We start from the raw sequence: 13,519 nt of genomic DNA on the forward strand, positions 1-13,519 counted from the left end.
TGTATATATAATAAAATTCTATACCTCAAACCTTACCTCCATTTGGGTTTAATACGATCTAACAGAAACTACGCAATAGGTGTTACCAACATTCAAACATCCAAAGGGACTAAAAAGACATTGTGGTATAACTTGAGACAACCAACACCAATGTGGTTGGATAAGATCATTCACACTCAAATGTGTTCCAGTCAAACGACTTTCGTCATAGGAGAAACATAGCAACCATGCATTCCGTCTTCTGCGTCGGAGTCAACATATAGGTTCAGTTTGTAGTTAAAAAATTAAACATCTAATACTAAACCTAACCTTCAGTTGCGATCTTACGAACCAAGTATAAATGTTTCCTCGATGTTGGAAATTACCTCTGTTGGTGATGACATTTTTACTTATTGGGTTGTAGACTCCATTACTAAAACAGGATATAAACATATATCTACCTTAGACATTTATCAGAACAGACAAAGATAAAATTGATAAAGTTGTTAGATAAATAAAACTAACCCAAATAAACCATCGTCATAAGGATTGGGTATGTTCTACCTTTTTTCGCTTTACTCATAACGTATTTCATAAAAGAATATTGTATTTCGTTTTTAAAAAGTAATGAAATAGAATTATTAGATGCGACTGGAATATTTACATTACAATGCTGTGCTATATTTCATTCAGAAGTTCTTACGTAAAGTGAAAATACGAAAAAAATGGCGGATTCTATTCTTAGTCTATATATATATCTAACCTATCTATAACCTTTTGGACACAATCTGTAACAGTGGTTTTTCCATTAAATTAAACATTCAAATACATTATAATAATACTCAAATTAAACTGTAAAATATTATTAAATACATACATATCGTATTGATTGCAAGCCATGTAACCGCTCTCCTGTTATTACTTTAAAACCATGTATTGCTATTGATACATACTTTTATAAAGATATTAGAATAAACAAGGATATAATACGAAAAGCAATTACTACCTTCATGAGTTTACTTTATTTGTTTAGCCATATCGATTTGAGTATTCACTTGAAAATGTATATGAAAATGCTGTGTTATGTCCCCCCTCCCTCCAAAAACCCAACTTAAACCAAAAATAGAAGCAAGTTACATTATAGTATTCTCTTTGGAACCTTCTATCCCTTTTTTTAAATTTATATCTGGTTGTAGTTTCTGTTGATACATAATGAGCTTTGACCTTACAAGTAATATGTCTAGTCCAAAAGTTCACATTTAACTCCAGCACTTGGTGACAATCACAGATCTATCAACATGAAGTAACGAAATAATGGTGGAAAAACATCGCGTTAGCGCAAAGGGAGTTTAAGGGAAACACACTAAAATAAATTAAAGTGAAAAGTAGGTTGAAAATTCTTATTCATCTTCTAATATAACATTGCATTGTTTTTGAACAATGGCATTAAAAACAAAAAAATACATAAATTAAGAAATGTTTGAGTTGACCATACAATAACTAATAGCACAGATACTGTCTTTTCAGAAACATTCTCTTTCTAGATACCTTTTTTAAAACAAAAAATCTCTTTCTAAATACATTATTCTGGTATATAACAATTTGTTCTATCACAAGCAGTACTGCTAGGTATAGATTTGTTTATAATGTTTACATGTGTAAATTTGCTTAGACTTTTCACAATTTATTTTTACAATTCATATTCATAAAAGGTAATGTCATAAAGCTAATAAATTGGAATTATATAATAAGCAGAACCTGATTGAAGTATCGGTCGAGTTAATTATTCACGGAGATTGATTTTTAAGCATTGAAAAATAAGTTGTAAACACATTGAATATCAGAGAAATTGAAATATACTGAATTAAAGACATGGATTAAGTTCATTCACAGTGAAAATTCTAAAGTCGAAAGTATAGGAGATATTGGCTATTAACACATTGTTTCTTTTTCTCAAAATGCGCAAGACAATCCATAAGCATGTCGTAGCAATGCGGCAAAAAAAGTTGTTTTAGATTGAACAGCCAGCTTAAAAACCAATCCTAATCTCATTCATAGGGACATATGAAATCTTTTTAATTCTGGTATGTATCCAATGTTTGTCTGCTAACTGTACAATTAAAAATTAATCAAAAAGCTTTTTTTTATCACAGGTGACCATTTGGATATTTGTCTTATATATTAACTACAACGAAAACAAAACTCGAAAATTCGAAAAACATAAGCATTTATTTGTCATGTACTGCAAATAGCAAAAACATATATATACAAAAACAGTAGACTTATGCCATCAACTTATGTATTGTAGCTAAAAACAGAATTTAGCAGATCAAGCTAATAATTTAAAAATAAAAACTCCATATGTTTTCAAATATTATTTCAAATCATTAATTTCTTTATTGGTATATTATTTAATTATAATAGAATTTGTGGCATTCTTTTTAACATGTACATACATATTGTCAAACTTTATGTGCTGGAATGATTATGTTTTATGCATAGATAATAGTGCACTCTGAGAGCCTTCTTGAAAATTAGTGTAATTTAGTGTTGATTATGGAAATGACATGTCTACGAGGACGTTTTTCATGTCAATTTTCTGTCAATTATTTTTTCTTTTTCTTTCAGTAATATGTCAGATAATCCCTGTTTTTCGTATTTCAATGGTTGTGGAAATATCTTGGACCCAGATGAAGACGAGGAACAAATAGTGCCAACACTTAACCTTCTAAACATAAATTATGATATAAAGCAATATGTTGGACCATGGTGGAAGGGTGCTTGTTTCAGAAAAAGACAAACTAAGACAGTTTTAAGTAACATAAATGTACAATTTAAAAGTGGAGAGATGACCGCCATATTGGGAAGTTCAGGTTAGACTACAATAAAATCATATGACCGAATGAATAAAAGTTAAAAATACGAAACACCTGAAAAAAATATCGAATCGTCGAAGTACTTACTAGTATCAGGCCGGATACAGAACAAAACTTTAAACGCAATAATGTATTTCCGCAATGTCACAAACCCGATATATGCCCTTTTTTCATTATTATGTATTTAGATCGAAGTGGAATATTATGACATTTATAGTCTTTATTGTTTAATTTAACAGGAAATGCAGTTTGTACGTGAAATGATACATCAACATAAAAAAAGACTTGCTTTAAAAATTCTGTATGCTAATTTTTTTTAACAGCCATAAAATATTGTCTTTATTCTTTTGTCGTCTGAAAAAAAATCTTTACGATTATTTCAGGTTCAGGGAAAACGTCTCTTTTAGACGTTATATCGTCTAGATACACAGGGAAACTTTATGGTAAGGTCTACTTCAACAATTACCTTTGCACCGCAGACATAATTAAACAGTACGCTGCTTACGTCATGCAAGCCGATCGTCTGCTGCATAATCTAACAGTTCGCGAGACGCTGAAATATTCTGGTATTCTAAGACTTCCTGGAGCATACAATGACAAAGAAATCAATGCTGAAGTGAGAATTACTTATAATCTTTGGTTAAGGCAAAAACCAAATCCCTGAAGACATTGAGAATAGTTAATCATTTTTCCAGTCTTTGATTGTAAATGACTCTTATACACGTCTCAATTAACAAAAGCTTATTTTGATTATAATTATATGGCTAGAAACTTCTTCTTTTATATGTATATAGAAAACAAGGCAGATAATGTGTTCCAAATCGATAATTATTAACGGTAATTGATAATCGGAGGCATTTTTAGTACATAAATTGCAATAAACACTACATATATAGAAGATGTAATTGTATGTTGCTACAAGAATTTGTTTTATAGGTTAATCGCGTGATAGCCGACATGGGGTTAAAACACGTTGCAGATTCAAAGATAGGTGGCTCTGTAATCAGAGGTATATCTGGCGGAGAAAGAAGACGTGTCACTATTGCTATTCAGCTTTTGCAAAACCCAAGTACGTTTGGTCTTATGTTGAATTTTATGCGTTGATTGGTTGCTGTCTATTTGATTTGTGTTTCTAGCTTCTTTTATCTGGTTATTTCGACAATACATTTCAATAGTTATCTGTATACAGTAAACCGATAATTTGTAGAATATCAAAATGCATTCCATGCAACAGTTCACAATTTACCAAGAAGAAATATGTATTCACCATTGGAATTTGGTATAACTAATATCTTTACGTCTTTCGGGAATTTAACATTGACAAAAAAGCTAAACGTATGTTGAGCAGGTAGTATCAGTTTGTTGTATTAATATTTTAATTCACGTCATACGTATACTATAGTATAAAAGTCGTTTATTTGCTTTTCCAGAAATCCTGTTACTAGATGAACCAACTACTGGTCTCGACAGTTGTACAACTCGCCACCTGGTTTCCAGTTTGTCGGACATCGCTCACAATGGAAAAATAGTCATTATGACCATCCACCAGCCAAGATCTGATGTATTTAAATTGTTTGACAATATAGGTCTCCTAAGTATGGGAGAAATAGTATATTTTGGAAAAGCTAATCAAATGGTAGAATATTTTGGGGAACTTGGATATCCATGTCCAACATATGCAAATCCGTTAGACCATTATGGTAAATATTAACAAAAACATGGTTTGTTGTCCCCTTTGACTCTTAGCATTCCTGGTGAAGATACATAAAGAAAATTCACTTCAAACGAACGGAGCAAATGAAAGCTAGTTTGATATTCTTGTTAATTTGCTTTAAAACATATATGTTACTTCTTCCAACTAATGCAACTCATATGACTACAGCAACATGGCAATTTCCATCTCAACCTCGTTTGCTTGCACGCAAGTATCGTTTTACATACCCCTTTAGTGTGTATCAAACTTTAAGAAGAAATTTAGAATACAATATCGTTCAATGTGGATTTTTTTTTATCTATTCGGAAAAGCTGTACTTTTAGATTTTCTATAAAAGACGACCATTTAAAATGTCGGCAATTATTGTAAACTCATTTTTTTTTAAAGTAACCTAAAATGAATAAATTGATATTATATTAAAACAACAGTTATTGATACTTCTTCTGATATTTTTGCAATATTTCTGTTCTATAGTTGATCTTGCAAGTATCGATAGGCGAGATCGTGATTTAGAAGTTAGGACATTTGCTAAAGTAGAAAATCTCATCATGACCTATACAAACTCGACAATCAAAAGAGAAATGGTTCAGAGCATAGAAAAAGAGACCATGCGTCCAACGACACGAAGAACAATGCTCCACTTAGACCGACCACATCCACCTATTGTTTTCACTGTTATGCTTTGTCTTATAAGGTACGTAAACATAACCCATCGTGATTGATAGATTTGTACATTCCTTTTTATTTACATTTCGTCTTAAAAAGAGTTTCAGTTTTCGTTGAATATATGATTTCATATCATGATGGTTTACTAAATGTGAAAGAATGATACATTTCGTAGATGTGTTGACTTGAGAATGTAATCATTTTTCTTGGTAACAGTTCTAGGGACATGGCAAAGAATTAACTATTTATAATTCGTTTTACATTCAATACTTAATACTAGTATATGCGTTTTATGATATTTAGCCAGGATACATATGGGACAATCAAACCTTACAAGTCAAAGAAATGCAATATGAAAGGCAAAAAAAAAAAAGCCAAAACAGCTGTCTTCAAAACACGCTGAAAATTAATTATCTAGCAACAAGAGCACAGTCTTTTTATTGTTTAAACACGAATAACATTTTAAAATATCTACTAAATTTTGTTTGTTTGAAAAAGGGACGAAAGATACCAGAGGGACAGTCAAACATAAATCGACATTAAACTGACAACGCCATGGCTAAAACTGAAAAGGACAACCAAACAATAGTACATAAAACACAACACAGAAAACTAAAGAATAAACAACACGAACTTTACCAAAAACTAGGGGTGATCTCAGGTGCTCCGGAAAGGTAAGCAGATCCTGCTCCACATGTGGCACCCGTCGTGTTGTTTATGAGATAACAAATCCGGTAAACATTGAACGTTTGTGCTAAGCATTCTTTGATTGTCGTTTTTCGTTTGTCGTTTGTCTGCGTTTCTTTAATATTACTTAGAACTGCGTTTACTATTTCAGAAGGATGATGGTAAATTTACGAAGAGATAGATCTATATACTTGTCTCGTATCTTGTTGTTGACTATGTATGTACCATTTATACTGGCTTTTCTGGGACGTCTAAAGGACAACCAGGAGTCTATACAAGATAGAATGGGACTACTTTACCAGTCTACAAATGTACCTTTGTTTGTTGCCGTCCTAGTCCCTGTGGCTGTTTGTAAGTACAATAGTACTCATTTAGCGTGAATATATTCATAGTTCATAATTTGCGTCAGTCATCTCTGATAAGTGACTTTTTTCCATTACAATCAATTTATACTATATGTCATAATTTCAAAACAATTTCCATAAGGAGTTACACAGACGATGTAATATAAATAATAAATTTTACACTTTATTACCAGGAATAATTTTGATCCGGAAGGCAATTGAAGTGGTCACAATTCAGTCATTCTATATGCCAACTCTGTCAGTTATTTTAATCTAACCTACTAATATAGTACAATTTATGTCCCGGATTTTACAGTTATGACATTTTAAATTAGTTTGTTGTCGCTTAATTTGTCTGCCTATTTACAATTTTAAAGTTTAATACAGGACAGTATACTTGGGATTTGTGTAAAAGGTTTGATAACCAAAATCAACTCCATTTCATATTACTTAAACAAATCTTAATCATATCGCCTAATTCTATAGTTCGTTTATCTGTTATTTATGTAGATACATTTTTACTTTTCAGTTCCTCCTATACGAGATCTGTATTACAGAGAATGTCGGGACGGACTGTACTCAACTACAACATTTGTATTGTCATACATTATACATATGATTCCATTTCATGCTGTAGCAAGTTTAATATTTTCTTTGATTGTTTATTGGTAAGTTTTATATCAAGTTTTTCATATAGCACCTGCTATTTTTATGTATTTATACATCACTGGCTTTTAAATGTTTAGGTTTAAGACTTTCTACTGAAGGTAATTAAAGAAAAGCGATTCGGCAACATCAAATTTATAAACTATTTTCTTCATCAGCTGTAGGAATTTCTCAAAATAATTAATCTAAAGTTGATTCAAAATATTTGTATAATTACCTTACCTAGTTCTACTACTTCGTTATATGTTATATGTTTACATGTTTTCCCATGTCCATACAAAAGCAGGATTTTGTCAATTTGTATGTCTACAAAACTGATTCTAGACAGTTTTCTAATCATTTTTATATGATATCGCTGTCAAAAATTATGTGCATGTTTTTCAATGATTACTTTAAATGACGTGAGAGTAATGTAGAATGTGGTTGTGTTTCTTCAATATAGTATAGTTGGCAACAAATGTTCTGTATTTATCATTTATGAACATCTTCTACGTATTTCTTGTTTTATATTTTAGGGTTACTGGTCTTTATCCATCGTGGGAGAGATTTGGAATATATTACGCGGATGTATTTGCCATGCATTTTAGTGGTGAAATAATGACAATAGGAATCATGGGAGTATTTTATAGTGCACAAGTTTCACAGAGCGTAGCGTCACTAGTTATATCAGCAACAACCCTGTTTTCTTCGGGATTCATCAGGTAAACTATTTACTCTAGTTTCACATATGCATTCAACTTTAAGTCTGTTTTAATAATTAAAAAAAAAACACATAATTCTACAAAATGTATATTATTTCAGAGTTTTTTTTACTTGAAAATAGTTTCCTCCCTTGATGTTTATATACTATCCATTTTATTCCTACCCAACGATGGTTTCTTTTTAAGGTAGTTTACAAGCATAAAGTAGTTATCTGAAAATATATCAATAGCGTAGAATTACAAATATTCACACTATAGACTAAACAGAGGCCCTGAAGAAATGGAATGAATGCATCTTACATTTCACATTTCTTTCTGAACAAGATAATTTCAGACCATGTCAATGCTTTTCAGTGATATATTACCATTAGAGACTAACTAACTCTTAAGCGGAAGTAGTAAAAAATGATCATTGCAGATGGAAGATACTCAATAATTCCAACTGTCAGAATAAAGACTTTATTGGATATTTAAATGCAACTCATAAAGGTCGCATACGTCCACGAGCATCACTGAAGAGACATGTATTGTCGAAATGCGCATCTGGTGCAGGAACATTGGTACCGTAACTGTTATTCCAAGCTCCATATAACGAAATCAGACATTTATGTTTTATTTAGATTGCCATACATTCCAATAAAGTGGTTATTTTTCGTATACGTACAATGCATTTTATACATTAAATTCTGTATTATTTATTCATTTTAATTCCAGAACACTGCCAGACATTTTGCCAATGTTTCAGTGGCTTAGTTGGGGCGTTGTAATGAAATATAGTGCAGAAATTGTAGTAGCTAACGAATTCCACAACCTCAATATCAGCTGTAATGCAAACAAAGAAGGTAGATAATTATAGATTATCATTGATCATCTTAACGAGATTAATTTTCTCGCTTGAGTCGGTACGGCGAAAGCGAGAAAACAATCGAGTTGAAATGACCAATGATAATCTGTTATCGCTATTTTACCTATGACGACGTTGTCAATTTCATGATAATTTCATTGGCAATGCCACGTGCCTCCTTAGTTTCTAGCGATAATTTCCCATCTCAAGCGAGTAGCATGATATGAAAAGTTATCACAAAAAAAAAATATCAAAGGGAACATGCTATGTTCTTCTCATATATGTTATGATGGTATGATACTAAACCCCTAACGGGAAGGATTGTGCCTGATGTTCATATGATGAAATCATAATCTTTAATTCAGTTTAATTGAAGTCTGGAGTTGGCATGTCAGTTAACTGCTAGTAGTCTGTTGTTATTTATGTATTATTGTCATTTTGTTTATTTTCTTTGGTTACATCTTCTGAAATCAGACTAGGAATTCTCTTGAACCGAATTTTAATGTGCGTATTGTTATGCGTTTACTTTTCTACATTGGCTAGAGGTATAGGGGGAGGGTTGAGATCTCACAAACATGTTTAACCCCGCCGCATTTTTGCGCCTGTCCCAAGTCAGGAGCCTCTGGCCTTTATTAGTCCTGTATTATTTTAATTCTAGTTTCTTGTGTACAATTTTGAAATTAGTATGGCGTTCATTATCACTGAACTAGTATATAATTGTTTAGGAGCCAGCTGAAGGACGCTTCCGGGTGCGGGAATTTCTCGCTACATTGAAGACCTGTTGGTGACCTTCTGCTGTTGTTTTTTTCTATGGTCGGGTTGTTGTCTCTTTGGCACATTCCCCATTTCCATTCTCAATTTTACAAAATATCGATAACATACAATTATAATATGAAACATTGATTATGGAAAGATGAAAATAACTGCTTTGAAACATTTACAATCTTGTGTTCTCTTTATTGCTTTTTGTCCTTTCTTCTATTTATATCTTAAGTTCATAAAGATGTTTCAATAAACGTAGATGTGAGTCAATGTTTCGAAAGATTGAATAATTATATGTCTGGCGTCCAGAGGAATTTTTTTTTTTCACCTGCTACTGCGATGTTTATTTTTAACTCCTATCCTATCCTATCAATGTTATAGGTCTTCAGAAAATGATTTTATTCATGAATTATATTCTTAGTCTAATAATAAGACAGAGTAGTTGCAAGGGCTAGATTTTTTACGAACATCTTTTCATGCGGTGATTATAACATTTTGCACAAATGAAAATAAATTTGATTGTAAACTTTAATAATTTATTGTTGAAGTTAGAACTTTGTATATTTAAAGTTGAAACACAAAAATAAGAAAACAAAATTGAGTCCTTATTAAATTTTTGAAAAAATACAAGAGGACGTAACGGTTAGTCACTGCGACGACCATGATCAAATGACGATATATCCCTAAATTTATTTTTTCCTGTTGTTAACTAGTTTCATGTACTATAGTAGAGAAGAGAGATGCCAGAGGAACAGTCAAACTCAAAGATCGAAAACAAACTGACAACGCCATGGCTTAAAATTAAAGACAAACAGACAAATAATTGTACAAATGATATTGTAAATTGAAGCATCGTGTGGGTCGCATGACTCCACATTGGTCAAGGTCATAAACGAAAAACTGTTCATTAAAAGACATTCTACACTTGAGCCCAGTAGTCAGCACTTCTGTGCTGACATGAATTATCATTGGTATGATCATATTTATAAATTAACTGTTTATAAAACTTTTGATTTTTTGAAATACTAAGGCTTTTCTACCTCAGGAATAGATTACCTTATCTTTATTTGGCAAAACTTTTAGGAATTTTGGTCTGCAATGCACTTCAACTTCGTACTTTAATTGGCCTTTTTAACCTTTTTTGGATTCGAGCGTCACTGGTGAGTCTTTTGTAGACGAATCGTGCGTTTGGCGTAAATATAAAATTAATCCTGGTATCTATGATGTGTTTATTCTCAATATCATCCTGAATCATTCAAACATATGCTCAAATACCAGTTTTACGGATAATGATGTAAGGAAACAACTATAAATATTATGTATTATATGGAAAGGGGTATAATATTAAGAAAACCTTCTAGAAACCTGCAAAAACAATCAACCCATTATTCCCTATAAATATTCATTCTTCATGTCCACCAAACAAACAGAAGATGGTCATGATTCACATGTTTAAAACATTGAAATCAGTTTGAAGACAAACATTATAACACAAAAGTTTATAGATATATGACATCTGAATCAAGTATCCAGCTACGCCCACTCCGCTGTGTTTTTGTTTTGTTAGATGTATTCATATTTGTATTCATCTGATGAGTTAATATTAAGAGAAGATCGGGTGTTAATGCAAACACCTAACAAAAGACCAAATGACACAGAAACTAACAACTATAGGTCACCGTACGGTCTTCAACAATGAGCAATAAGCCTTTTTCAGCCGATTTTTATAGTTCTTTCTTATGTTGTATGTTTCAACGCTGTCTGTTATGGAATGGTTGGGATGTTTAACCCCGCCACATTCTGTATGTATGTGCCTGTCCTAACTCAGGACCTGTGATTTAGTGGTTGTCGTTTGTTGCCGTGTTACATTTGTTTTTCTTTCAGTTTTTGCACAGACAGTTTTCTCGTTTAAATTGTTTAAGAATGCTTTGTATGTTCGTGATTAATAATTTGAAATGACAAATATAGAAAGATTTTAGTAGAAAATTACGATGAAAAGTATTTCATCATCTTTGTTCTTTTGACCGTTCCTATAAATGTTATCACAATAATTTCCAAATCATAATCATTTTAAACATATCAAATTTGCTTGTAGGTGTTCCATGTCTTTATCCAAATGGAAACATGTATCTAGACGATTTTTATCCGGACTCTTGGGAAAACTTGGAAAGGAACTTTTACGCTCTTGGTGGATTTATTGTGCTGTTTACTGTTCTAACTATAACCGCATTCAAAATAAGAGGAATACCAAACCTTCATTAAGGAGATTATATAAAAAAAAATATGAACTATGAAAGGTTAAACCAAAATAACATATATCATAATGTGAACTCAGGGATCTGTTTTGATTTGAATAACAATCTTACGAAGTATTGTATAATTCTCTTGGTAGTTTTTTTTATGACACAAAGAGACATAAAAAAAAATCTTTTATTAAGCATGTGTTTTTAATGTCCTATTTCATATGTTGTAAGTATTGTAAAAAAAAAAGAGTAATCAATAAAAGAAAAAATAATTAAAATATTGAAATGTGTTATAACGCTTAGTTGTTGTTATTAAGTATAAGTTTTAGTGTCTAAATCTAGAGCTGCTTTTTTGATGTTTGTACTGAAATCATTGAACGCATAAACTTTTGTTATTTTGGATTTACAATTTTCTAAGGCTTATCCAAGATACATGTACGTTATACAGATGCTGACTTTTCTATTGTTTCTTTTATTTATAATGTTGATCCGTTTTAATACTATGTGCATTAATGCCAGAATAAGAAAGTGTTAACACACCTTTATTTTCGCGATGATGAAACGAAATGTAACTTAAGACTCTGACCGAATGGAAACACGTATTATTACACGAAATACAGATGTATATAACCTCGTTGTTCTTCCTGTTTCTGAAGCTGGTATTAATAAATTAGAAAATTTCGTACAATTTCGAATATAACATTAATTTCAGGATTGATTCATTTATACAGGCTTTTCACAAAAGATCATTCATTTTTAATTAAGGGACATTCAAAAGAGTTGGAGAGATCATCAATGTCAATTTAATTTTATGAAACGATTAAAAATAAACAAACACGCATAGAAAATAAACCATTTAAATGACCAAAAAAATATATGGAAATAGTACTTTACCGGTGTTTAAGTCATATAAAACGAGTGACTTGTGAAAAATAATGTTTATCGAATTATTGAACCAATGCATGTATATATCATAAACTTAGTCTTCTTTTTTTACGCAAAAGTATCGTATAATCGACTTTTTTCTCTCTCTGTCTGTTATGAATCGAAAATAGGGCCGCTCATTAATTGTCGTATTTTGAAGCCGTAGTTTACCGATTGTCACCTTATAGTAAACAATCAACAAAAAAGCATGAATATTGAACACGTGTATAACATGTTCAATCAGATAATAGTATATTTAAATGACAGATCAATTCGTATTGCGATCACCGGATTTTTACGAGCAGGGTCACGCTAAGGTCACTTTGAATGAGGAAAATATGTCGGCGAATTGCTTCCTGGAAGCAAGCAATTAAAAAAAGTAAACTTCTTCTAAATATGAAAAAATTAAAGAATTTTCTTCAGAAAAAAGTATATGTACATAAGTGTAATAATGACAACTATCCATTTTGATATAAAAAAAACATATGCATATATTTTATTTTAATTTGAGGTTTCATATGACTTTAAAATCTCATTGATAAATATGCTAAATCAAGTAGCAGACAAAGAATGATAGAAATCCAATGAAATACAAAAACCGCTTGTCAAAATGTCACACGATTGGGGACACAAGCAGCAAAATTACAGTTACACAAAATGGTAGAAAGTTGTTTTTGTTCAGTTTAATAGATGGAATCGAACGATGTACAACTTTGAGCCAATGAAAAAAATGTTACATAAAAATTGCATTAGAATCGTCTATAAGTCAAAACCGTATTGACCTTCGTATAACGTTTTCGCTTTATTGGTGTTAATTCTGTCTTATTGATGTCATCTCGACATTTTCTTTTCAATTTAATCTGAAGGCGTAAATATACTTTACTTCAAGTTCTACTCTATAAATCAAAATATTAACTCAGATAAACCCTTGATCTATGGGAATAAATAAAACATGTTATAATCTATATGTTGACTACGTTAAGTATCTTGTGTCCAGTTTAAACAATATGGCCACATTTGAATGATAACATACTGAAGGCGACAGTAATTTGCCTATATTAAATTTCGTAAATACACTAGACGGACATGAACCAACGACAACCACTGAACTAC

General features: G+C 31.4%; 1 protein-coding gene across 1 annotated transcript; it reads left to right on the plus strand.

The window, feature by feature from the left end:
* The first annotated feature begins 500 nt into the window (after positions 1-500).
* Positions 501-11,554, plus strand: LOC143066537 (ATP-binding cassette sub-family G member 5-like). Its single transcript, XM_076239438.1, has 11 exons — positions 501-532; positions 2,608-2,852; positions 3,239-3,471; positions 3,792-3,924; positions 4,286-4,555; positions 5,044-5,263; positions 6,074-6,273; positions 6,796-6,934; positions 7,448-7,633; positions 8,348-8,475; positions 11,335-11,554. The coding sequence occupies exons 2-11, from the start codon at positions 2,612-2,614 to the stop codon at positions 11,499-11,501; spliced, it is 1,917 nt and encodes a 638-aa protein (XP_076095553.1). The 5' UTR covers positions 501-532; positions 2,608-2,611; the 3' UTR covers positions 11,502-11,554.
* Positions 11,555-13,519: the final 1,965 nt, after the last annotated feature.

The sequence above is a fragment of the Mytilus galloprovincialis genome, chromosome 3 (assembly GCF_965363235.1).
Source record: "Mytilus galloprovincialis chromosome 3, xbMytGall1.hap1.1, whole genome shotgun sequence".
NCBI lineage: Eukaryota > Metazoa > Mollusca > Bivalvia > Mytilida > Mytilidae > Mytilus > Mytilus galloprovincialis.